This window comes from Mustela lutreola, chromosome 14 (genome assembly GCF_030435805.1).
Source record: "Mustela lutreola isolate mMusLut2 chromosome 14, mMusLut2.pri, whole genome shotgun sequence".
NCBI lineage: Eukaryota > Metazoa > Chordata > Mammalia > Carnivora > Mustelidae > Mustela > Mustela lutreola.
In genome coordinates, this window is record NC_081303.1 from 60,399,539 (window position 1) to 60,427,080 (window position 27,542).

At 41.4% G+C, this 27,542-nt stretch overlaps 1 protein-coding gene across 1 annotated transcript in view; it reads right to left on the reverse strand.

The window, feature by feature from the left end:
• The window catches only part of USH2A (usherin), a 704,505-nt gene that overhangs the window by 21,764 nt on the left and 655,199 nt on the right, over positions 1-27,542 (reverse strand). Inside the window, exons 62-63 of the mRNA XM_059145262.1 lie at positions 22,777-24,287; positions 19,684-20,005 (exon numbers count right to left, since the gene is read on the reverse strand). Coding sequence (XP_059001245.1) covers positions 19,684-20,005; positions 22,777-24,287 — 1,833 coding nt within the window. The remainder of the gene's footprint in view (positions 1-19,683; positions 20,006-22,776; positions 24,288-27,542) is intronic.

Genomic DNA, 27,542 nt, shown 5'->3' on the forward strand with positions numbered 1-27,542 from the left:
CTTGCAACTTTGTAATCACAGAGGAGATCAGGTCCTTCCTCTTTTTTGCCTTTGGCCACATGAACACAAAAAGGGCCGATTAGGAGCCCTAATTTCAGAGTGCAGCAGGCTGATTAAAGCCTAATGAAAAGCTCCTCATCTCTGTGTGGTGTGCAGAGTGATTTTGTCAGTTTTTGCAACCTGAATGGACCTGCAGACGACATAAAACTCAGCAATTCTTAAACACTGTCCCCACCAAATCTGCATGAAAATTAAATTTTCCTTTCATCAAGGAGGGAATAAACATATGGAAGGATGTATAATCTTATTTATCAAGGACCATTTGTATAATTAAACACGAATATCCTAAAAGGTTGCCTTAGGTCGTCATTTGCATGAGTAAGTAATTTGTAGAATGTCAGGTACAATAGACAGAGTAGATGGATGTGTGAGTGTATAGGGTTAAATTAGGCCCAATAACAGCCAACTACACAGTGATCAATCAGAATGATAGATCTAAATGGCAATACAAGAAGACTGTCTGTGTGTTTAGGAGTAGGAGTATTCCTTAGTAAGCTTTCATGTTGTGCAAATCTAACTTCAAGAAATCTTTCTTGTTCAGGATATATATATATATATATATATATATATATATATATATATATGCACACACACACATAAATTATTTGTCCTGAGCTCTAAAGTCTGGAGAACTTGCTTGATTCTACAGTACACCATCTGCCAGGTGTGCAGGGTTGAAAAAGCATGCAGAACGTTCAAACTATGAGAAGCTTAGGGTCAGACCATAGATGACTCTGCAATGACAGCTTAGCTCTGTTTTTGTCTCTTCTACTTTTGCATCAATAGTATCTTCCAGAGAACAGACATCAGAAAGATTTTTGGTACTTAGGCCCAACTTTTTTCAGTGTTTCCACACTTTATTTTTTTTCTTAGTGGTTTCCTCTGGAAGAATAAACTTTCTGATGTTGAACTGCTCTCAAATTGTTGTCAAATGCAATTCCCCAGTCTCTCGCTGGTAGGATTGCCAGAAGCCCCATTTTTTTTTTTTAAAGATTTTATTTATTTTTTTATTTGACAGACAGAGATCACAAGTAGGCAGAGAGGCAGGCGGAGAGAGAGAAGAGGAAGCAGGCTCCCCGCTGAGCAGAGAGCCCGACACGGGCCTCGATCCCAGGACCCTGAGATCATGACCCGAGCCGAAGGCAGCGGCCCAACCCACTGAGCCACCCAGGCGCCCCAGAAGCCCCATTTTTAAGAGAAAACTAACCTCCTTCCAGAGCAGCACTTACCCTTTTTTTTTAGAGCTCTGCCACTTTCTTCTCACCAGGTATGTAATAATCACACCCATTTGTATAATGTCTACAATTTACAAAACCCTTTAACAGGCCTTATCTGACTCAGTCCTCCCAACACAACTTGGGAGGGTGGCTGGAGAGTGTGTGCTCAGCCTCCTTTACCCCTGAGAAAATCGAAGCTCAGAAAACGTCAGCTCTCGTGGTGACGGAAGTTACCAAAGCTGAGATGAAAATTCTGTTCTCCAATAAACTCCCTTATTGCTCTTTCCAATAAACCGTACGCCAGCCGGACGCAGAAGGAAGACACTCAGGATCATGGACATTAGACACATACTGGCAGTTCTGGAGTCGGGAAAGTTAGCCTGTGAGGATAGAGGGGTCCAGGCTGTCTAGGGCGAGGGCGTGCTTATTTTCATGGGCGCAGGGAAGTAGGGAGCAGCGCACTGTCTTAGCAACGGAAGAACGTTTCATGGAAACCACACTGTGACTGCAGCTGCTCTTCTCGTCCCCTCTGAAGGGGCAAAGGTCAGCCTTGGCATAGGGACAGCTGGCTTGGAGGTTATTGGTGAAGAGGTCAGATTTCGGAGCTAATGAGAGAGTCCCTGGATTCTCAGTCAGCCCCAAACCAACCTCTCTTTTTTTTTTTTTACACTTAGAGAATCATTATTCATTTGCAAAGATCTTCTAAAAAACTTCTCATAAAAGTAATCTAATTTTATTTTATTTTTTAATTTTTAATTTTAATTTAGTTAACAGATAGTGTATTATTCATTTCAGGGGTAGGATTTAGTGATTCATCAGTTGCATACAAAATCCAGTGCTCACTACATCCCGTGTCCTCTTTCATGCCCGTCACCCAGTCACCCCATCCCCCCACCACCTCCCTTCCAGCGACCCTGTTTGTTTCCTAGAGTTAAGAGTCTCTTATGGTTTGTCTCCTCTGTTTTCATCTTATTTTATTTTCCCTTCCCTCCCTATATGTTTCTTAAATTCCACATAGGGATGAAATCATATGGTATTTGTCTTTCTCTGACTGACTTATTTTGCTTAGTTCCATCCCCATCATTGCAAATGGTAAGATTCATTCTTTTTGATGAATAGCACATCCATTTATCCGTCCATCAATGGACATCTAGACCAACCTCTTCGATGCAAATATCTTTCCAGGATGTAGGGGAGAACACTTTTTTATTACACAGAGAGTGACAAAGTTTGAAAAGAAAATATTCTTGGGGAAGGGATGCAAAATAAGGTATACATATTAATGTCAAGTTCTTTGCCAAGAGTAGGCCTCTGTTTGGTGATTTAAGGTATTAAGAGGTAAACTGAGGCATATTAAAAATTTTTTTTTTTTTTTTAGTTTATTTGAGCAAAAAACAATTCTAATGGGGCAGCGCCAAACCGGAAGTGGTTAGGAGCCCTTTGCCAACAGACACCAGAGGAGAAACTTCCACAGGGAAAGAGCAGAAGCAAAGGAAGGAAATATTTGGTTGGCTATAGCTCAAAGCCTACTGGCAGTGTTAGAGGAGATATTCTTACGGTTGTCATTTTGTAATCTGAACCACTGACCAGCTTAGATTTTGGTTTGTTTATATAGGCCTTTAAAGCAGTAGAGCTACCTCAGATGAATGACCTCCTTATTTAATTAAATAAAGGGCATATAGAGTTTTAGTAGAGGCCACAATGGATGGGAAAGAAAACAAGGAGGAAAATAAAAGTAGATGTAATAAAATAAAAATTCAGCAAGTTGTTAATTACTGAGCACCAATAGGAGACAGCAGCAGTGCGGGTATGGGGATGTTGAAAAAAAAAAAATGAAATAAGTATAACTCATAGAAAGTGCTTAGTATAGGTCTGGCCCCAGATTATGAACATTTGCTTTGATTTTGTTTTTGATGTAGTTGTAGTATTATGAATACCATCAAGGCTTTTTAATGCTGGTGTTATCAGATAAAAACTAAACCTTACACCTTCCTGTCTTAGAGGAATTTTTACGGGCTGAAGTCATATTTCCAAAATGTGATTTAATCCATGGTATTTTAAAACATTTGAGCCTCAGTATTATAGTGTTTCCCTGTATTTCTGTAGAAATGTTCTATTCTTAAAAATAGGCAATTTGAAATTCTTCATCATTAACTCAGAATAAATATAAGACTCGGTGTCTTTTGTCTTTGATGGGAGACCTTCATAATATAGTGCTCTTTTTCTTAGTCTTTCTTTTTAGTGTTCAATCAATTTGAGATCAAAATAGCATTCATATAAATCAACGTGTTTATGCAAAGCAGGATCTGCCTATTTACATGAGCTACTCTGGAAATGAAAGCAGTTACAATGAAGAGAAAGCTGACTGAAATAATGAAGAATTATGGATTTCACAAAACTTGTCCCACAAGGCAGTGTTTCTGTTATACCAAACAGCCAGAAGAAAAGTAAAAAAAAAAGAAACTGTCAATGGCATCCTGTTCGTCTACTGAGGCAAAAAGTCCTTTACCCTAAAATTGTGTGGATTTCTGCCTATGCTCAGTGAAGCAAGAAACAAGGTACTGAAGTATAGTAGTTCGGGGTTCAGAATAAAAGTGCTAACAGAGGGGCCCCTGGGTGGCTCAGTTGGTTGAGCATCCCACTCGGTTTTAGCTCAGGTCCCAATCTCAGATTGATTCCTGAGTTGGGCTCTACACCGAGCATGGAGTTGGCTTGGGATTCTCTCTCCCTCTGCCCCTTCCACTTGTGTGGGCTCTCTCTCTCTCTAAAATAAATAAATAAGTCTTAAAAAATGCTAACAGATATGCTTATGATTTCTACTGAGAAACAATGAGTCCAAGATTTGAGTCCATCTTTATAGGGTGGAGAAAGAAGAAGCAGAGATCCTACATGGGAAATTTTGAGTAATATGACCTGATCTTTTATTTTAATGAACCAATATAAAAATCAAGAAAAAAGAATGTCTTGTAAACATGGAGTGGCCTACTGTATCGATCTCTATTCTTTCTTTCTCTCATCTATCTAATTCATCCACCCATTCATCCATCCATCCATCCAACCATCCATCCATTACCACCTATTTATTTACCTTTTACCTAACTGACAAGCCAGTCCATCTGGTTTGTGACACAAGATTTCCTGTCATGATCATTGGGAACAAAAATGTGCTTTTTCTGTGTGGGTTGCTCACAGAAAATATGGGAAAGTAAAGTTTGTGAATTTCAAATCAAAGTGACAAAAATTAAGGATACTCCATTTTTAAATTTGTTCACAATATCCTTATTCCTACAGTATCCAGCTGAAATATTTACTCGCTTATAATAAACATATGATTAAAGTTTTCACTAAAGCAGTTTATTATTTATGTTTAGTGAACACTTGTGTGCGTGCACCCACACACACACACAATTGTAGCTGTAAGAGTTAGGAACCTCCCAATGAAGAGATTTACAAACAAGAACAAGTTGGGACTGACTGAGTTGGGGTGTTCTCTTCTCTAAGTTTTGCGTGGTAACCATGACAAGAGTTATAATGTAAGAAGATGTCATAGAAAACACAGATGAGCTATTTGGATAAAAACAAAACAATTAAATCCATTTAACCACAAATTCTATAATCAACTAGAAAAACAGTAGATTAATTTCTGTTTATATTTTTGTTTTCAATCTAATTTAAAAAATCTAAACAGTGACTATTGCCATCTTTATGTTACTGTCCATTAAAGAAATGAACTTGTTCTTTTATTTATTACCTGCCCCCCTCCAGGACTAATGACTGTACTTTGCCTTAAAAAATTTCGGTTACCTAGTGACAACAGCCACCAAGCTGCCAAAATCCCACTGCTGTGGAAACAGGTTTAATTGTCTCTTTTCTGTTTAAAACTGCCTTCTAGAAATCTTCCATTAGAGGAGCCTTTGTCAAAAAGTGTTCCTTGGCCACAATCGTCAAAATCATTTTGGGTACCTATATCAGAGTTTGTGGCATAAATAACCTTGGATTCTGTCTTTCCAACACATTTCCAAGTGATTCTTGTGCCCAAGATTGTTTGAAAAACACAGAAAGCTATTCTCTATCGCATGAGCTACAGTAATCTCAGCACTATACATTTAAAATTTCTATCAAATGATGTCTGTTTAGAGCTGTACTATGCATTTCTTTTGTCATTTTTTTCACCCCTTCAAAAAACCACAAAGCATGTACCTGTTTGCAGATGTTACAGCTGCAATAATCATCATAGATTTTATTACAGTGGTCATGGTTCCAAAGAGAACCAGAGTTCATTAGCTTTGTAGAATGACCATTTGCTACCTAGTGTTCACTCCAGGTGTGATTTTCTTGAAATCCTGATATTTCTGAAATTTGGTGGATCCATTTTCCCCTTGCAGTGTATTATTCTAAATGCTCCCAACTCCTCTCAACACATTTCTCCTTTTAATTTGCTTCCAAAAGGGAAGCAAAAATGTGTGAACAGAAATATTTGTAATAATTATTGTGAAAGAGACAGAGAAGGAGCCATGACTCTGCAGAGGACAGGGGAAAGGGAGATGGATCTCACAATCTTCCCAGAGCGGTAGCTCATTGGGTGCTTATGTCACTGTGCTAGTTATCCTTTAACCCAAGTCCTATACTCAGCTGTAGAGTTCAGTGCTTTGTCTTACAGGAAGCTTTGGTACTTTGTAGCTTTCTGAAGTAACATTCCTTAGGACTGATATTTTACAAGTATAGTCTTAATGCAAAGAGAAATTCTTTTTTTTTTTTTTTTTTTTTAAAGATTCTGTTTATTTATTTGACAGAGAGATCACAAGCAGGCAAGAGGCAGGGAGAGAGGGGGGAGAAATGGGCTCCCTGCTGAGCAGAGAGCCTGATCGGGGCTAGATCCCAGTACCCTAGGATCATGACCTGAGCTGAAGGCAGAGGCTTAACCCACTGAGCTACCCGGGCACCCCGACAAAGAGAAAGTCTTAATGTAAATCTCCAGGGATTTCCTGATGTGTTTTTCCATTATCGTATCATAAACAAATCTCCTCAGTTGTAAAAATATTTTATGATTCTTTTGGCTAAGAGATCATCATGCTACAAGTCTTGTTAAAGCTCAGAGAACAGCTCCGTGATGTCTGTTTTCTTATATTCACGCTCATTTTCCATACAAAAATGGAACACAGGAATAACCAAAGTCAGCCAGTGATCTTTCACAGAAAACTTCTAATTTGTTGCTTTCTAAGGTAAGTGACTGTTCTTGCCTTTGGAGCAATTTGAGATTTTGTTCTTTTTCCAGGCTGCTTATTAGAAGAGTTGTATTATAACTGTTACTCTCAAAGAATTCAGATTTGGAGGCATTTTTGAATCCTCTGCAACTTCTGTGATACTCTGTAACACACTTCCTTGTGGAATAATGACCATTTTGGATAGCACCAAAGCGTTTCAACAATCCTGATGACATATTCTTATTGAACAGCACTAGGGAAGCAACTTCATTCTTTCTAAATCTAGAAAACGTGAATATATTTTTGTGACACTACACATCGGAAATAAACAAAACCCAACACGAATGTCCATATGCCAGTAATTAATAAGTAAAGTAAATAGGTTGCCTGTTAACAGACAAACAATTAAACTATTTGTTTCCTAGGGGTGTGTAATGAGATTGTTATCACATTCCCATGAGGGAGACAAATAGATATTAAAAAGGTCTTTCCAATACCCGTATTGGCTAAGGCCAACAGCTAATTCAATAGATTCGATCAAAATCACCACTTCTTTCACTGCTCCTGATTTATGACTTTGGCTGTAGTTAGTCATCACTCATTGCAGTTTGTTCTCCAGTGCTCATAAATTATGCCTCATAAATAAAAAGATACAATCAAGGAAATCATATCAATTCATCTACAACCTTGCATTATATTTTCCCATGGCACTTACACTAATGCCTTTTTAAAGGGTAGCCTGTCGTGGGTTTCGAATATGTTTGAATAGCAATATGCCAAAACAGGCTTTGCCAGAATTGTGGTTACAGAGACTCATAGCTAAAAAGAGCAGGCCATAAATCTGAAATTACATGATTACAAGATTATTTTATTTCATGAGAGGTCCAATAGGCTATAGTCATAAAGGACTAGCCTGCTGAAAAGCTCTGTGTAGCTGTCTATTTAACTCTCTATCTGTCTGATTTTCTTTCATCATCAAATGGACTTTTTCAGCATCTCTGTTTGCATGACACTTTACTGGATATATTATAGTTCTACTTCTACAGATAGAGTCCCTGTATTGCAGGTTCCTTTCATCTGAAACACTTTGGATCAGACAAGATGGAGCATGATTTTAATTGAATTCTGGGACCCTGGGGAAGAAGGGTGCAATAAGACATTGCCTTCCTTTCTACTGGTACTTTTGAAATTCAGAGATGTGAAGCTACTGAAGAAATTCTATGACACATTCCTTCTAGAAATGGGGGTCTTCTGTCACTTGGGCTTAGTACACTGCCTTGGTCTTTGGAGTCACTCAATATATATGAATATGAGGGAGGGAAAACCGGCTTCAGTGTTAGTGGGAAATCCTAAAATTAGCCTCGATTTGATTTTAGTGATAATAATGAGAACTTGGAATTTATCACGTACTACTTTTTATTGCCTCTATCTGTTCTCCCTGCGAGAAAATGGGAACCCAGTTCCATCCAGCTCTCACGGACGATACATAAAAGTAGTTAATGGGTTCACTGAGCACCTGCACTTTTATAAGTGTATTATATGTACTAATTTATTTCATCCTTCCAACAATCCTATTGAGTTGGTGTTATATTGTCCCTGGTTTGCATGAGGAAATAGGCACAGAGAAATTTCTGCAACTTGGAAGTGGTAGGGCTGGATTTCCAGCACAGGTACGTGATATAAAAGCCCAAACGCTGAACTGTCTCTACATAAGGTCATTGAGGGAAGACCTGGGCACATCTTCCAAGTGTTTGACTTCCCGCTCTGGGACTGCCGTAGAACCCTGCAGGGACTGGCTGCTGTTTTCAGAGAGCAGCCTCAAAGCGAGATGGTGGGAATTACCACAAACATCATGGCATCCATTCCTGCTCACACTTACCATGTTTAAACACTATGGCATGTTACACAGAAGCAAACAGTATACACATACTTTCCATACTGCCCCAGACATGTAAAGGTAGTGAAAGTCCATTATATTAACTAAAATAATAGCCATACCCTACCAATATAACACTGGACGCACATATATTCTCCACAGTAAGTTGCTAGAGTAAGCTAGGATCACAGTCACCAATTATGATTAACATTTTCGGAAGTAACAGTACAGCTAACTAGGTGAGGTTATTTAATCATCCGTTAATCCAATAGATATTGACTGAACCATCCCATGTGCCGGACACTGTTCTAGGAGTTAAGGAGACGACAGTGAACAAGGCTGGAGTTAACATCTGGGTGGGGAGAGGCAGTAAATAAACAAGCACAAAACGAATGGGTAATATGTGTTCGAAAGGTAACAACTGGTAGTTTAAACCATACAAGATACAGCAGCAGAGCAGAGAATGGCTGAATTACTCAGGAGGTTCTCTCTGGAGATGATGATCACTAAGGGCAAGAAGGAGGCCACCATGTGAAGAACTAGGGGGAAAACATTCTGGACAAAAGAAGAGCAAGTGGCAAGTCCCTGTGGTTGTGTTCTCCGGAAGGCTAGTGTGGCCAGGCTTGGCGAGGAAGGGCCAGAGCGCGATCAGATGAGAACAGACCCGGACAAGGGAAAGTCCCCGTTGAACCAGAGAGGAGTCTGCATTTCATGGGAAGCCAAGGGAAGGTTCCCAGCAGGGAACTGGCTTCATCTGATGTGCCTTTTACAGAAATAACTGGATATCGATGACTTTTCATGAATTTATCTATTGGATTTTAATTTTATATATGAGTGACAATGCCTTGGCCTTTAAATTAACTTAAAGGTTACAGCCACCCTACTGAGGTCGGTCTTTTCACCCCAGTTTTATGGGTAAGGAAACGAAGACTTAGAGGGTTTAAAGTACTTGCTGAGACTACAGAGCCAGTGAATCCTGTAGCCCGGATTAAATTCGGAGTCAGTTTACCTTTGCCGGGTCAGGATTCATGCCCCTGCTGGGGGTGACCTGAAGAAGCTGTGGTTCAGCAGAACAATTACTGGGCTTGGGTCTGAGCTCTGATTCTGCTACTTCTTGGGTGACTTGCACAGTCATTCAGGCTCCTGATCATATAGAGGGAATAAGAAAACCTATGTCACAGGACTATACTGAGGTTTTTGTGTAAGAACATCTCTTTAAGTTTCCAAGGAGTGGATTGGTGGATAAATACATTTATAAATATCTTTTTTTATTATGTTATGTTATTCACCATACAGTATGTCGTTAGTTTTTGATGTAGTGTTCCATGATTCATTGTTTGCATGTAATACCCCACGCTCCATGCAATCTGTGCCCTCCTTAATACCCACCACCCTCTCCCCTCTAGATATCTTATCAAGATTTTGAAAGCCCCTGAGCTGTATATAAATCCCATTTGGAGCAACCATGGGGTGGGTTTCAGGACACAGCCTTTGGAACCTTAATCTCAGCTTCAAAGTCAAGCTCTTCCACTCACCAGCTGTATCCCGGGACGTGTTAACAATCTTGCAAATCTTGCCAAGCATCCTATTTCTAAATGTTATTACTAGCAATAGTCTTTATCTCAAATGGTTGTTATGAGTTAATATATGTAAAGCTCTTAACATATCACATCGTGAGCACAAAAAATAGTAACGGTTATTATATTATTCATGTGAAAAGTTAGGAGAGAGTGACTTGACTGCTTGGAAGAGAAAGTGGGACTAAGCAGCAATTCTGCAACCGGAAGACCCTTCACTGCATTTCGAGTTTAGGCCACACCTCTGTGTGTCTTTCTCCAGGTACTACTCTGCTCTAAAATTTTGAGTGTCAGAGCAAATATACATTTGACTTTTGAAAAATATTGTTTCTACATCAACGTTTAAATCTTGGATGGCATTCTCTATTTTCCCTTATTATTAATGAAAATTTCTCAAATGCAACCCGAAGTCTAAGCGAAAGGAAACATTGGAGCAATTCACTGGATTCTTCAGAGAAAAGAATTTTACTTCCGGTTCCCGTTACAAACATGCTGTCGGCATCAAGGAGAGAACTGCATAGTTTCCAAGATGCTTTTAGGCTTCTTAGTGATGATCAGATCCATCAGCAGATAGATAAATCAATTCACAAGAGAGAGTCTCAATTATCTTCTTAAAGATTTCAATTGAAGGCATGTGATTTACTTAAGCATCTTAACATTTTTGTTTCTACCTGTAGATTTGATTGCTTCATGTAGACCAAGACATTTGTTTAGAATGTAATGGAAATATACCATCAGTAAGTTCTTAAGGGCAGTCCTCTTTAAGCTTTCAGATTTACTTAGTGTATTATCAATAACCATGGAGTGGCGAGCCAAAGCTTGCCAGATGATCTAGCCTGGAAAAAATTCTTTGTCACATACTGAGTGAGAAGCAGCACCAATCTGAGGTACGGAGGGTATGCCGGGTATGCTCCCTTTGCCTCCAGATCCATCTTCTGCCCTGCTCTGTGCACTGGGAAATGACTCTGAAGGCTGTCTTAGGGATCTTGTCCTCCCCGTGGCTTCTTTCCAGCTGGATTTGATCAAAGGAAGGAGAGAGTTCAGTTTTTTAATGCCTCCTGATCCCTCTTCTTGGCACTCCAGTTTGTTAAGACTGCATTCTTTCTCTATGGGCACAGCCCCTCTTTAGTAGCATTTGCTGTAGCATTTGCTGGGTTCCAGGAACAGCTTCTTCCCCTTTAGGCCTAGAAGGTAACAGCTTCTGGCTATTGCTGGGCCCTGGGTACTATAACCTCCCTTGTTGATTCTCTTAATTCTGCCCAGGCCTCCATAAATAGCCTTTTCATTTAATTCTCTTCAAAGGCCCCTTTGAGGATGCCATCTGTTTCCTGCTGAGATCCTGACCCCAGGGAGAACATTTCCAAATCTTCCACAGGCCCCAGTAACAATGGGTGGGCTGAGATTGGAACTGGATCATAAGCATGGAGAGACTGGAAATGATTTTGTGAAACTGAAGAAATAGAGGAACAGTGTCTCCTCATGTCTGCGTGGAATGATTTCAGTCAAGCACCACCTGTGCTGCTCAAGCCCGCCTGGCCAGAGTGCAATGAGAGGAGCCATGAGAGCGCAGTGCGGAAATCATGCTGTCCTTGAAGAGAAGGCATTCTCTGTTCCTCTTTCTGCTGCACCATCACTTGGATACTTCAAATATCTCTCATCATAGCTTAGCCTACCATCCCTGTATTGTTATGGATATATTATTTATGGATGTGTTTATCTTATGAACTAAACTTTAATCCCCCAAGGAATAGGGTTCATGGTTTTTAGCCTCCTGGCCCAATCCTCGTAACTAGGCATCCACTTTGAACCTGGTGGGTGCTTAATAATAAGTTATTTAGTATTCAAGTACTAGGATAAAGGGAAATAAATAAAACATGTTTTATCCTTTCCTGGATGTTTTTACAGGACCGAATCGGGTGATTTGGGGGAACCCTGATTTTCATGGTCATCTCACTGTTGGTGGAGAGCCATGAGGTCAGGATGGAATTACATATTATCTCCCTTCAGTCAGAGAAAATTTGGTTGCATTTAATATTTTATATCCAGAAAGCAAGCTTCCAACACAAAGATAGGAGAATCAATATTGACTTCAGTGAAATATGAATTTGGGTTGCATCAGTGTGAGGGTGACTACCAAGGCATCGTCAGATGAACGACTTGTCTCAAAGGCAATGTAAAGATTGCCAGCAACTGCAGCTGAAGAATGAATCCTAAGGGATGCCATGAGAGAGAAAAAGAATGAAAAGAAATGCACACATGTGGACTGCAGCACGCTCCTGAGTGTGCACACACACATGTAGGTAGAAATGATCTACTATTGGAACAAAAAACCTGGTGGCAAAAAAAAGACACCGTCCCTGTTCTGGTGGCAGAATTCTGATTTAGATTCAGGAAGTGTCCTGATGGCCTTTAGTCTAAGCGGTAGCACTTTGGCTTTAAAGTTTTAGAAACAAATGCACTGTTTGAGACAGACAATATCAATAAATCATTTAATACCTTGAGCTGTGGGACTTGGGGGTGGGAGCAGCTTAGTTCTTGTGGGAGAGACTAACCAAACAAAAGCTTCCATGCTGGTCAGAAATACGTTAGTGAGATTAATACCTAATTAAATGCAAGTCCAAAACCAAACAGAAAACATGCTTAATACATTTTCTCTAAAAGTGGCACAGAAAACTCTTAAGAAAGGGTGGGATAAAGGGGACACCAACAGAACACAAGCCATCTGAATTGAGTAGACAGTCGTGACCGCGTAGACTCAGAGTTAGAAGGAATGTTAGTCATGGGTATGTGGGTAAGATATTTTTGTCCTGAGAAGAGAAATGGCAAGGACACAGAAGATTGGACCACCTGACTGAAGGGACATCACACCTTCAGAACCAACTAGGCTCTTGGTTTCTAGCATTTTATTAGTGACTCATTGAGAGAGACATAAGAATTTTCTTAGCCTGGCTCTTTTTTGTCTTAGAAGAAAGTACCTCCATTTTTTTTTTTTTTTTTTTTTTTTAAATATAGTAGGGGCTGAGGGTAGAGGGGGGAGGTGGCCTACTCTGCAGCAGGCATCCAGCCAGACATAGAAGAGTTCTCAGTTCTCTTACGACACCCATCTTTTTTTTTTTTTTTTTTTTAAAGTGAGGCTATGAGAAATTAAGTGCCTTGGCCAAGCTGTGTGATCTGTCACTCAGTTTCCTCTGCTAACTCTGAGTATCTAAGGGGAAAGAGCCCAGGAATCGTGACTATTTCATAGTAGCCTGGTTGGTGCGTGTCATGTGCTGGGCAAGCTCTTGTTTCTGGAGGACATTGTTTCCCACAAAACCTCAGCTGTAGGATGGGGTGGGGGGGTGGGGGGGGGGCTATGGCCATGCCTAGTTGATCAAAGTCCTCCGTTCTCTTGGTCACAGGACTATAAGGTGTTAGCTGGTTTGTGGGAGTCTGGCTCTTGGTTGGCTTACGAATACTGAGCGAGAGAGAAGTCCTCTTTCCACTTGGAGGTGGGAGAGTAAGAATAATAATACCTATCAGACTTGCACGGGGTGAGTAGTTCATACGTGTGAGGCATTGTCCGAAGTATATTTACGTATCAACTCATTCAATCTCAAAGCGAGTCCATGAGTTCAATGTGCTGCAATCCACACTTCAAAGACAAGGAATCCAAGGCACCGAGAAGGTTTGATCAGGTAGTGTCAGGAGTGAATTTCTCCAGTGTCCAGAGAGAGTCTGGTGGGGAAAGAAGCCAAATGGAGACAATCCGAGATTGAGGGAGAGAAAGAATGAATCTGACAGCTTTGAGTCCTACACTTAAGGCTCCTGCAGAGACTTGGAGTTTGAAACTTTTCCTTGGTTTCAAAGAATGTCTTCTGTCCTGGGGTACCTGGGTGCCTCAGTGGGTTCAAGCCTCTGCCTTTGGCTCAGGTCATGATCCCAGGGTCCTCGGATCAAGCCCTACATTGAGCCCTACATCGGGCTCTCTCCTCTGCAGGGAGCCTGCTTCCTCCTCTCTTTTCCTGTCTTTGCCTACTTGTGATCTCTGTCTGTCAAATAAATAAGTAAAATCTTTAAGAAAAAAAAAAAAAAAAAAAGAATGTCTTCTGTCCCTTTCCCAGTAGGCGAGCGGAAACATTTCCTTTTGGTTTAAGTTGGCTTTCTATCACTTGCAGTAAAAATAATTACAATATTGATGATGTAGGTTTTCTCAAGAACCCAAATGGGACTCTTATATGCAGTAAGCAAGAAAAATGCTATTAGTTGTCAATTATATTTTATGATATATGTAATTTATTAAATACGTTTATTAGTTAATAAATAAATTGGGTTTCATTAGGAAACACCACTACTGATATTTCCACTGAAGCTAGTCTCATATACTCACTTGCTTTGATACCAGTTAAAGCTAAACACTATCAGAAAATCAAATTACTTAGGATCAGAATGCATTCTGCCAGGTTTTACATTATAGATTCAATGAAGAGAAGAAGTTTGATTAGAATTTTCTACAGTGTATGGTTGTAGATCACCCCCACGGAGGCTCCTAGAATTCAGAACTGGGGAGACCTTCCATTTAAACACGGGGAGAAACCACTGGGAGAGGTTGTTTTGCTCAAGGATACTAGATAGTGAGAGAAGGACTCAAAGCTGCTGTCCTTTGTCTTTCTCTCTTCTAGCTCATCACGCACAGCTTGTGGGGTGCACAGAGAAGTCCCCAACAGCCCCTCCTGCAGTCCTCACAAGGAGGTTTTTGGCAAGAGCGGTGAGGGGGTGAGGGTCCTCCCCCTCGTCTGTCTCCTTCTCAGCTCTTCCTTCCATCCTCTTCGAAATAAATTTTCAGGCTGAACTGTCTGGAGCCTGAAATTGTGTTGGAAAGCAGCGGGCAGCTGCCATCCTGTGTGGCCCCCCGCAGCACCAGCCCTGAGATCAGCCCCACGCGGAGTGAGTCACAGGGTTTCCTCTGAGGCTGACCTGTCACTTCTCAGTCATCCAGTTACGAGGCCCTGGAAGCCTTCCAGTCTTGGGAGAGCGTGTGAGCGTGGGTGCTTATTGCAAAAAGCTGTCAAAGTGGGGGAATTTTCAGGAAAACTAATTAAGTCACTGACAGCATGATCCGGTGAAAGGGGGAGCCATGGCAGGCCCTAGCAAATCCTCGGTGAGTCATTGCCTTCAGCGAGAGTATGAATAGGAATGCGCGATTACTGGGAGGGGCGCATCAGCCGCAGCTCTCTCCCTGCAGGGAAAAACTGAAGCTGCTTATGGAGCGGACTCACACCCAGGCCCCTCTCCCAAGCCTGTGCAGAGACTGTTGGCTTATTTTCGTGCTAAACAATTAAGGACTTCCCCACACAGAATTCAGAGGTTTACACTGTATAGATGAGTACAGCCGATTTTGAAAGCATTGAGGATAGAAACGAGTATGGTCTATGGAAAGTATCACATTGGATTTTGTAAATATTCTGTTGAACAGGAAGCCTGTAATCTCCAGGGAAAGGAAAAGATCCGTGCGCCGAAAAATTTTGGTAAATTGCATTTTGTAATTTTGTAAAAATGCATCTCATTTATGTGTGAATCATGCATTGACAGTGTTTTTGAGGATTCGGTTTTGGTAAACCAAATTGTGTTGGCGAATCACTGAGAACGCTTGTTTTCTGATGAGACTCGTAGCCTGTGCTTCTGCAAAGACACCACATCCATCTCGTGAAACACAAAAAGGCACTTCCAAATTTTTATAATTTCTATTTCAGATCTTACTGTTCTTATTAAAGCTGATCCTTCAGAATCTCTGGAAGCTGTGTCAAAACGAATCCAATTAGAATAATCCCATTCTAAGTGGTGGTGAATGTTATAACTTTTACTACCAAAGGCCAGGTCTCCCAAGTGAGAAACAAAGCAAAAGAAAATGCCATCAGAAATCAGACAAAATCCATGAGGAAGAGTAAAAGAAATTACTTGAATAACTGAGACATGAACTTTGCAGATAATATATTCTGCTCCCCCGCACCCTTCAGTTTCATACTAAATAGGACTCTTGTTTGGAGAAGTCATGGGTACAGCAAGGTAAATAGGTTGGTCATCAATTATCAGCATGTAAATGAGGCGCTTGTGGGGCCCTGGGTTCACTTATTTAGGCAATCGTTTTATGATGGTTTAGGACTGTGATTCTCAGCTCTGGCTGCACATTAGAATCACCTGGGGACCTTTTGAAACTCACTGATCCCTGGACCCATTTCAGAATCAGAACTACAGGGGGCCGGGGCCAGGGCATCGGGAACGTGGTGAAAGTTCCCTGGGGGGATTCTAATGTGCAGCCAGGGCTGAGAGCCACTGAATTAGGAAATCACCACCTGAAAATCCGGCTTAAGTCACAGAGCAACAATGCTGTATCCTCTGCGGCAGTATTTCTCAAAATTAGGGGAAAAAAAAAGGGTTTGGATCATCAAAGCTGCTTGTGGAAAATACAGATTGCTGGGAATCCCCAACCTCACCCTTTGGAATCTGCACTTTGAACCTGCTCTTGTACAGGAAACACTTGGAGCCAGTACATTTAAGATGTTCAATATTGAGGAATTATTGAAAACTTAGAAGGTGCCTATAATATCACATGGCTTTTGTCCACTTTCAAACGTGACGGTTACCAAGCTGGTTCTATGACCTATTGTCAGGTAAGTGACACTGGCTGGACTTCACCCTCCAAGGTCTCCTGGAGTGAAGGATTCCCCTTTCGTTCAGTAAGAATCCCTTTCTCCACATAGTTCCTGTCCCTTCTGTCCATCAGAACTCATCCACTCTGTAGCTTTTCTCCCAAAGCTCTATCATGCCCAGAGCTCCGTCTGTCCAGTGATGGGTGAACTTACACTAGGAAGTGCTGTCTTGGTCTCTCCCGCATTATAAATTTTGGCAGCTGTCTTCGATGACTTAGGTCCAAACCAGAAATGAGGATAGTGGTATGGGATCATGGAAGAGCGTGGTGGACAGTAGCGTCTGACACCTTCAGGGCACACCATGCGAAAGACCACCTACCCAACTACAGATCATCGCCACCCTTTGATTAACAGGTCCATACCTCTGGGCGGTTTTTCAGTTCTCTGGTTTGATTCTCAGAAATAGAAGTTACCTCAAAAATACAATCCTCTGCAGAAGGGTCAAATCATGGACAGATGTTGAGTGAACCAACGCTTCCAGGACCATGAAGGTATTTTCTGAAAGGCAGCTTGCCGATGAAGTACCCTCATACAGCTTTGAGAGTAAAGCAAATTCATCTCAATGGCAAAACGTTCTTTTGTAAAAGGGAAAATCAATTCTTTTAGTACATTGCTTCCTAAATGGCTTCTGTAAGATGAGTGGGTCTATATAGACTCCGCAGTTCCACAGGCTAAATACATCTGATATTTTAGTTCATTTATTTCAGCATTTATTCTATACTTCTCAAAATAATTCCTGTAAGAACCAGGATTCGGGCAGATAGGCTAGATTTTACCCTCTGGCTCCTTATTTTGTAACAAGGTAAGATTAGCTAATAAGCGCAAATCTGAGCTCAGTTTGTTATGGAAACCCCATTAAATACGTCGATAGGGGGAATGAGTTTGGAGGAGAAGCATGACCCAGAGCTGATGGAGTTACAGAAGAAACAGAACAGGCTGAGGTCTACTCTCCTCTGAATCGGGGGTCCCTGGGTTCCTGCTTGTCCTTAGCTCTGGGTAAGAGAACGCACTAGAGCTAAGACAGATGGGTGAGGTTTACCATGCCTTAAAAAACTGGCATAAGACTTCAGTGGATTATCTGGCCAATTACTGAACCCAATGGCACAACATAATGCTGGTTTGCTTTCAGGATCTATGGGCCATTTAGTTTCATCTAATTAGAAGCCAAAGATTACTTGCTGATTCCATTCTGCTCTGTCACAAAGATGTGCTTTTATTCATAAGGGAGAATAGATCATTGAGAATAGAGGAATCTTTGATAATTTGACACTTTTTAAGATGAAGAGAAAAGAACAAAATTCTGGCTGTTTCTAATATTATTTTGTTTCCAACTGTGGTATCAATAGATATTTTGTTTGTTTATGACATGAACCACATCTTTTCCCTAAACCTTTGAGGCCTGAGGTGTTTTTTAAATAATTTTTTTCCAGATTTTACAAAGGTAGTAAAATACCTATGCTGTATATTTTGTAATATCCTCAGAATGATCTGATAGTAAAATACGACATTTCTGTAGCAAGACATAGTCACATTACATGGGATAAATAAATGCTATAAATGTTCAGATTGCATTTTGCTGCCATATGAGTTGTGCCGAACCTAGAAAAAACTTAAAGATTTGGAAACAGAGAGAAGGGATTATGGATACATATCTGTGTATTTCTCCAAACCATTCAAGGATCTTTTTATATTTTCAATTTTTACTAACTTCCTTGGGTAATTTGTCTCACACGTTATTGGCCCCAAATATACTCTTCTAACACTTACAATGTTATCTCCAATCACTGCACTCATTGATCAGCTCAACATATTTCTGGTGACTTCGTGATTTTATTCTTTCTGGTTATGGTGAGCTTTTCAAGGTTCAGTTTCCTCTTTTAGAAAATTGCCCTTGGCATGGTGCCTGGCACTTAGGGCCTGTCTCCATCAGCAAGCTTCTGACTGCAAGCAAGAGAAACTGGTTCTGACTTATGCAAAAGGAAGTTGATTGGGAGTGCATGGGATTCAGAGAATAGTTGAAGAACCATGCCTGGAAATAGCAGGGGTAAGAAATCTTTTGGATTGAGGTTAGGGATATTTTATCAGGACTTCTCATCTCTGCCTTTTAAAATTTTGAGTCACTGCGCAGAAGATGAACCTCCGGGCGAGTATGAGGGGTAGATGTTAACGGATAAAAGACAAATCCGTTTACATTTATTCTTTTCTACAGCTCATCCTTTTAAAGAGCAACAATGTCCTCTTTCTATAAAAATGTGAGAACATGTAGAACATGTGAGAACATGAGTAGGCTTCTGTGCCTACTCCCTGGTTAAGAGATAGCCTGACACATTCAGTGACCGACACTCCCCCCCCAGACCGGAGCAAGGGGTGGAGGAATCACCCCCCTAACCTCCCTCCCCCCCAGAAATGGAGTTGCTATCACAAGAAAAATAAAAAACATTCCGAGAGCAAAACAAAGTAAACTTAACAGAAGTCCTCTAAGGGGTTCAAAATATTTTCAGAATATTTTTCTTAATTCATGACATTTTAGGCATATGCAAAATCCTATTTTTTAGACTGCTCTCATACAAAACTTGCTTCGCCCCCGTGCACAGGTTTGTTGTTTTCCGGTAGACATTTCTCCAACACTCCATATCTTTCTTGAGCACAGGAGTGAAGATACTTGCCACTGGGTTTTATTTTATCTTGGTATAATTAAGGAGTTATTTTCAAAGTGATTTTTTTAACAAGGAGTGTTTCCTGCCAAGGCAACACTGACGGAGGGATGCTTAATGGTAGAAATCACTTCATTAATAAGGAATGCAAATACCTCACCTGAAATTTACATAGGAAGAACAAGCATATATCACATGGTTCAAGAACCAAGAAAATGAAGAAGGCAAATGAATATGGTCTTTCCTCATTTACTCATTTATTGCTTTAAAAATTTTAGAGGATATTATTGAATTCCTTAAGCCCCGTGTTTCTTTAAGTGGTTTTTCAAATTGCAAGGCATTTTTACAGGCAGGGGCTGATGTGTGCCTATAATCTCAGTGTGAATAGTTGATAATACACATTTCTTACCTGATACTCATATTCTGTGAAAGGCAATAGTTCGGAATCCGTGAAAGAGTTTGAGCTTCCATTATAGGCGAGCACTGGGTTTGATTTCCCAGGTTGAGTTGTTCTTTGTCTTCTGTACAGCTCATAATATAAAACTTTTCCATTTGGCTGAAGTGGTTCCGTCCACGAAAGGGCGACTGTGGGCTGGAACCCCCCCGGGGCCATCCATACATCTAGATGTGGCGGGAGCTGCATCAGAGGTGCAACCTCAGGGGTCTGTAGGGACGCCCAGTCACTTGACGCACACCCCAGCATGGTGCAGGCTTGAATTCGAACTTCATACCTTCAGGACACAAGGGCGAAATTACCCATTATTGGCAAAACAGGTTTTCAAGGGAGGAATATTTACAAGACTGTTTCTCAGGAAAAAAAAAAAAAAAAAAAAAAAAGACTATTTGCCGAAAAGAAAAAAGACAAATCCATTTACATTTATTCTTATCTACAGCTCATCCCTTTAAAGAGCAACAATGTCCTCTTTCTATAAAAATGTGAGAACACGTTAAATCCTCCTGGCTTCCCAAACTAAAATAAAAATTCTCAACTGTCTGGAAAGGGTGGCCACGATTCTTCCCTGTAACAGGAATGTAAGGGATACATTCACTTTCAAGGTTCTCTCCAACATAAAAAATTCTGGTATTCTGCAGAATTACTTAACACAATGATGACGAATGCAGATCTTTGGGGGGCATGAACCAGTTCTCCGTAGCCCTGGGCTCTTTCTACCGCTGTAGCCGGAGCTAAATGATTCCCCAGGAATGTTTCCGGGTCATGAAGGAACATCATGGAGTTAAGGTCTCAGTGGTAATAAATCCCCTCACCTGATACCTGACATCTTAAAACAGGCTCTCTTACACCACACAAAGACCTTTTGGGGCCAAAGTTAACCCAGCTACATGCTAGATTATCAATCATGGAGACACCTTATCACCAGCCAGTTAAACTCAACCAATCAATTATGTTTTGCCTCATAGTTGGTCTCCTGCCACCTGGAAAGGTCTATTTACATAGCTGGGACTTACCCTTTCCAACAAGAGGGGCTTTTGTTAGTATTAAGTGCCTACAGCGGCACCTAAGTGCTTTATTCCCTCCGCTCCCAGGCCCCACGGATTTTAGGACACCTTGATCTTCCCTCCAGCTGCAGCCTTTTTTTTTTTTTTTTTTTTTTTCTATCTTTACCTCTTTTGGTTCCAGCTTTTCCTCTTCTCTTTTCTGCTCTCCCTCCTCTTAGCACTGCGTTCTGTTCTCTTCCTTATTTTCTTTCTTTTCCCCCTGCTCTCTTCTTTTTCCCCCTTCCCCTTCTTAATGACACACCTTTCTTCTTTTGTGGCATCTTTCCCCTTTTCTGCTTCTCCCTCCTGTCCGCTCCGCTGCTCATCTCCGCTGGGAGGGACCACTGGTTTACGGGTGCATCGGTGCCTCTGTGTGTTGCCGCGCGGACTCCTAACCAATTCTGGGAAGCCCATTTCAATTTTCCATATGTAGATTATTTGTTTTCTGGATCATCTGTGGTAGTTTTAAAATTCTGGTTCACATTCCTTTTGCTCCTTGAGTATTCCCATGCTCCTTCCTCCTACTGACCTGCTGGAGTTACCCCCAGGAGGACACACTAATTTGCAGTATTCAAAAAGCATTAAGCTGCTAGAAAAACCCCAAACTACATGAACCCCAACTTCATATAGAAGTGATGTGTTGTTTCAAGTCATGAATGTCACTTATCTCTTAAATGAAAATGGAGAGTGCAGAGACATCTCTTGTTGCCTTAAGTATCATTGTTAGATTTATCAGATGATCAAATTCCTCCCACCCCAGCCTGTGAAAAGTGCTTCTTTCACACCTGGAAACCTTTTTCTTTAGAAACCTTTTTGGCTAAGAGTTTCAAAGGGGAGCAAGCTGATACAATTTTTTCAAATTTGCAGGTATCAGTCAGGTAAAGAGGAAGCCAGTATAAAATGCACAGCTCTGCAGCTAACTTGGGTCTTTTTTTTAATGCCCCAAATCAGAGTAAGATAAAAGGCAACTCACACGGTATGTGGATTAGCTATGAAGGATACCTGCGGAAGTTTTAATTATTGTTTAATATTTAATGCGACCTTAAATAATTGTCATGAGTAGATGCATAAGACTATGAATGTTTCATTTAAACAGCGCTATATATCAGAGATAATTATAGGAGGGATCCAATCTACACATCAGTAGATTACAATAATAGCTGAATTTTACCAGTGGTGGTTGGAAATCAACACTCTCTCAGCCTTTAATTTTTTTTAAGTGGTTCTGTTCATTTTACTAAATTTTAAGCATAAAATGTCTTTTATTACTCTTCTCGCTGGGGATGTAAGTTACTTAAAATGTGATAGGGAAAAATGCCAAGTAATTCTTCAAGCTAGAGGAAAAGGGCCAGTGGTAAGGTTCCTTTGTAGGGAGAGCAGCACACATCCATGTGCATCAGAGAGCCCCAAGGGGACCGTTGAGAAACAGGACGAAGCAAATCGGCACCATCCTGGAAAGTCATGAGATCAGAGCTGGGGGAATCCTAAGGGGTTGGGGAAATAGAATCTGATGAGTCTTATTATCCCTGGAGGAAGTGCAGGCTCTCCCCCAAACAAAATTTGGGTCAGTCCAACTCTGGCTAGTAAGAGCTCTTACTGGTACTTTCTTCTTCTTTACAATAATAACCTACTTTTCTTCAATGCCTGGATCAGATGACACCATCCGGGTTCTCACAACTGTTCAGGGGCCTGGATGTTTTCAGGAGGGACTAGACTCAGGGAAGGGGCCCATCTCTGCAACGTGTTCCCGACATGGTGGTGAACTGCAAACATTTCTGAAAAACTGACTTTCAAGCTGTCACCTGTGAGAATTTTGCTCTCTAGGAGTTACGCAAGCAAGTTTTGACTGGATGAGGACGTGTTTAGTCCACTGTCAATGGTTAAGTGGTTGGGGGTTGGAGACATCCCCCAACTTGCTTCTAGAGTTTTCTTTTGAACGGACTGCGGGCTCATGCTATAGAAAGCACAGTGGCTTATTCTTATTGAATGTGAGTTGACCACTTACCTGTGAAATGGCTTCAGCTGGTCTACTACGAGTGACTGCGTGTCAAAAGAAGTATGACTTTTATTGATGTGTATGATTTTTGTTTCAAACAGCTCTCGGATAAAGAGGGTGTAATTGACGATGTCGCCATTTGTCCTCACCGGAGCGTCCCAGTTCACTAAAATCTCTTGCGGGCCTTTGGCCTTCAATTTTGGAGGTTCTACCCCTGAAGGTGCTGAGGGGCTGGTTCTGTCTTTGACAAGTGGACTCAAAACACCCCCTTGGCTGTTGTTGGCAGTCACTGTGTAGCCATACTCCACGCCTGGGGTGAGAATGAAATCGTGGTAGCGGGTTTCCAGGCCAGTATAGACAATGGTGCCATCCCGTCTAAGTTCATAACTTCTGATCTGGCCATTTGGGTTTCTGGGAGGTTTCCAGGTGATTTCTATGGATTCTGAGCCTGTGACTTGCAATTTTGGAGGCTCCATGTCCTGCGGTGGGGCCTCCAGGGTCCAGGCTGATCTTGACGCACTCTCTGTGCAACCTCCGTTCGTGCAGGCTTCCAGGGAGAAGTTATACTGAGTATAAGGTTGGAGGTCAGAAACCAGCAGGGACAGGTTCTGCCCAGCAAGGTACTCCTTACCGTCCAATTTAAGCAAATATTTAGTGATTTTTCCATTTTGAACCGACGGTGGTGACCATGATACATTTATCTGAGTAGCGCTGAGGGTCCAGAGAGCTGGAGGGCTGACTCCTGCTGGGGCAGCCTCGGGCGTTGTGATGCTAGTGGGTTTGCTGGTGGAGCAGCCTCCCTCTGAGCAGGCTATAAGGGCATAAATGTAGGTAGAAAATGGAAGCAGCTCTTTGTCTGTATAATTGAAAGTCACAGCATCAAAGCTGAAAGGATAGAGCACTCCATTCCTCTGAAGTTTGTATGACTGGATAATACCATTGGACTGTTCGGGGGGGATCCAGGAAATCAGCAGTCTTGGGGGATTCATAGATACATAGGCTACCTCAGGTGGAGAGAGACCTTCTGGAGGTGCCTGCATTGTCCTTACTATTTGCCAAGAGCTACAGGTATGGCCTGCTGAATTCCAAGTGTGGATTTTATATTCACACTGCGTCCATGGCTGCAGACCAGTGTCATTATACATAAATGTGTTCCTTTCAGTATCATATTCTGTGAAAACAATTTTCTCATCGGCCTGGATTGTCTGATTTCCCCAAGCTTTTCCCTCGAAGCACCTGCGAATGACTTCATAGCGAATTATCTTTCCGTGTGGGTGGAGAGGCTCAGACCAGCTCAGCTCAATGCTGGTGGACCCCACAGACTGGATCGTAGGCGCTAACTGAGAGTGGGGAGGGGCTTCCTCTGTCCACAGGGGCTGGGGCACTGAGTGTGCACAGCCCGCGTTGGTACAGGCCTCCAGGGTCAGCGTGTAGAGGCTGAAAGGGACCAGGCGTCGGAAGAGAAACTGACGATTCAAGCCAGCGTACTCCAGGATACCCTCGCTGAAGATGTTGTAGGTCTGCAGGAAGCACAGAAGCAGAGGGAAAATAATGTGCAGCATATGATTTCTTGGTGTAGCTGTTTTGTCCCTTTTAACCTTCTCTCCCTCCTATTCCTCATCTTGATGGTCCTAATCCAGGTGAAACATTCTGATATTAATTTTGGGAATGTGATCTTTTCTAGTTAATGAAAAGTCCACAAAAAGAAGAACAATGGTTCCCTTTGCCTTTTTTTTTTTTTTTTAAGGTTGGATATCATATAAGCACATATCTAAAAGCTAAGGACTGTTGAAGCTGATTCTTTGACTTAAAAAGTCAAATAAGTTTCCTCCTATTCTTATTTTTTTAAAGGTAAGGAACAGTATTCATATCTCCTGTTTTATAGATGATGACCACTTTGGATTTCATTCTGAGTGGGGTAAGTTGTCTATCTACATTGTCCATCTCTTTATAGCATTTACTGGGAAATTGAATTATATTACTTAACCATTTGTACCAGGATGTCAGGGCTGAAAATGTCCGTGTATCTATGCATGGGCACACATACATACACATATATGCATATATGTGTTCTATATATTTACACAAATATAAATACAAACTTGGAATGACTAGAAGATGGAATAAACCATGCTGTTTTCTCTTGCAGGCCATGGAAGAATGGATTGTTCCTTTGGAGCAAAGTACCCTTCGGTTCTGGGAAAACCATCTGAACATTTGTTATATAAATGCAGAGCAAATTTTCATCCCATATTATTCATCATTCTTTGTGAAAGATGGGAAGTAACTCAACTTGAATGTAGATGTTTTTGCATAGTGATTTCCTGCCCTTTCCCAGCCTCGATGCACCTGAGAGATATGATACATCCCTGTGGTTGGTAGTGACTCCTGAGGATGGCATACCTCAAGAGCGGCAGGGGTGTATTTCAGAATACCCTGGCAGACAGTAACTTCTTTCAAGACATGTCTCCAAAGGCAAAGGAAACAAAAGCGAATATGGACTTTTGGGACTTCATCAAGATGAAAAACTTCTGCACAGCAAAGGAAACAGTCAACAAAACAAAGAGCCAACCCACAGAATGGGAGATGATATTTTCAAATGACAGTACAGATAAAGCGGTGATATCCAAGATCTGTAAAGAAATCCTCAAACTTAACACACACAAAACAGATAATCACGTCAAAAAATGGGCAGAAGACATGAACAGACACTTCTCCAAAGAAGACATACAAATGGCTATCAGACATATGAAAATATGTTCATCCTCATTAGGCATCAGGGAGATTCAAATCAAAACCACATTGAGATACCACTTCACACCAGTTAGAATGGCCAAAACTAACAAGACAGGAAACAACGTCTGTTGGAGAGGGTGTGGAGAAAGGGGAACCCTCTCACACTGTTGGTGGGAATGCAAGTTGGTGCAGCCACTTTGGAAAACAGTGTGGAGATTCCTTAAACAATTAAAAATAGAGCTTCCCTATGACCCTGCAATTACACTATTGGGTATTTCCCCCAAAGATACAGATGTAGTGAAAAGAAGGGCATCTGTACGCCAGTGTTCATAGCAGCAATGGCCACAGTCACCAAACTGTGGAAAGAACCAAGATGCCCCTCAACAGACAAATGGATAAAGAAGATATGGTCCATATATACTATGAAGTATTATGCCTCCATCAGAAAGGATGAATACCCAACTTTCGTATCAACATGGATGGGACTAGAAGAGATTATGCAAAGTGAAATAAGTCAAGCAGAGTCAAACATATGGTTTTGCTTACTTGTGGAGCATAAGGAATAACATGGAGGACATGGAGAGATGGAGAGGAAGAGTGAGTTGGGGGAAATTGGAGGGAGAGATGAGTCATGAGAGACTGTGGACTCTGAGAAACCGGAGGGGAGGGGGCATGAGGGGCTGGGTGAGCCTGGTGGTGGGTATTATGGAGGGCACGTTTTTGCATGGAGCACTGGATGTGGTGCATAAACAATGAATTCTGAAACAGTGAATTCTGGAAATTAGCATTATTTGATACTAATCTCTAATTAGTATCAAATTTAGCTTTCCCTCTGCACCTTAGCTTCTAGATGGGTTTGGGGAAAAACACTTGACTATGCTGAATGGTCTCACTTTAAATATCTTACTTTAAATTTTAAGAGGGCGACTCCCCCCTTGTAGTCCTATTCCATTCCCCCGCATGTTCTTTCTTTCATTTTCCAAAGTGATTCTTTAATATTTTCTCCTTTCCTCGCAAACTGCCATCACCCTCTTCTGTCTCTCATAGGTGGTTGTTGACAGAACCACATACTTGACTGGAGAAATAGAAGCAGTCAGAAAGGAATATTCCCATGCTATGTATTATCCTCACCATATCCATGTGAATCCAGACTTACACTGTGTGCCCTCTTTCCTTGTGCTCTGGATGAAGTATCTCTACCCTGAGGAGCCCACCTGAGCTCTGGGTCCCATACCCGCTCCTTCTACAGATTTCATGGCTGCAATCATTCTCATTATCTCTTGCATCACCAATTTATCTCCCTCTACTGGGCTATTTTCATTAGTGTTTAAATGTACTCTAGTATCTTTCATTGATTTTTTAAATAAAATTTCTTGACACGCTAGTCCCCCAGCTACTGCCCTGTTTCTCTGCTTTTCATCTATGCTTCTTTAAAGAGTTGGGGTCCTCATTCTTCACTTGCTATTTTCTCCTCAAGCTATCCCAACCTGGTTTCTCATTTCACCATTTGATCTTCTTGTCAAGGTCACAATGATTACTTCATTTCCAGGTCCAGCATGACTTCTCTGCCCTCATTCCACTTGATCTTTCAACAGCATCAGACATACTTTCTCCACAGTTTTGGGATGCCCCACTCATCTACCTGTCCTTCTACCTCACTTGCCTCTTCTGAGTCTCCTTTGCTGGCCCCACTGCCTCCTCTTGACCTCCAAATTTCTGTATTACTCAGAGCTTGAGCCCTGTCTCTTATCATTTCTAGTTATATTCTCTCCATACCTGATATCCTCTAGACTCATGGGTTTAAATGCCACTCATATACTAATGAATTCCAAAAATAGAGTTCTAGACATATACCTCCAACTGTCTACTTGTCCCTTCAAACCTGTATATTTCCCAGCCTTACCTTCTCAGTCAATGACTCAAGGCCTGAATATCCCTTTTGCTTCCTGTTTCACAACCAGTCCATTAACAGATCCTGTCAGCTTTGCTTTCTGGATATATCTCCAATTCACCTACATCTTCTGTCCTCACAGCTTCCA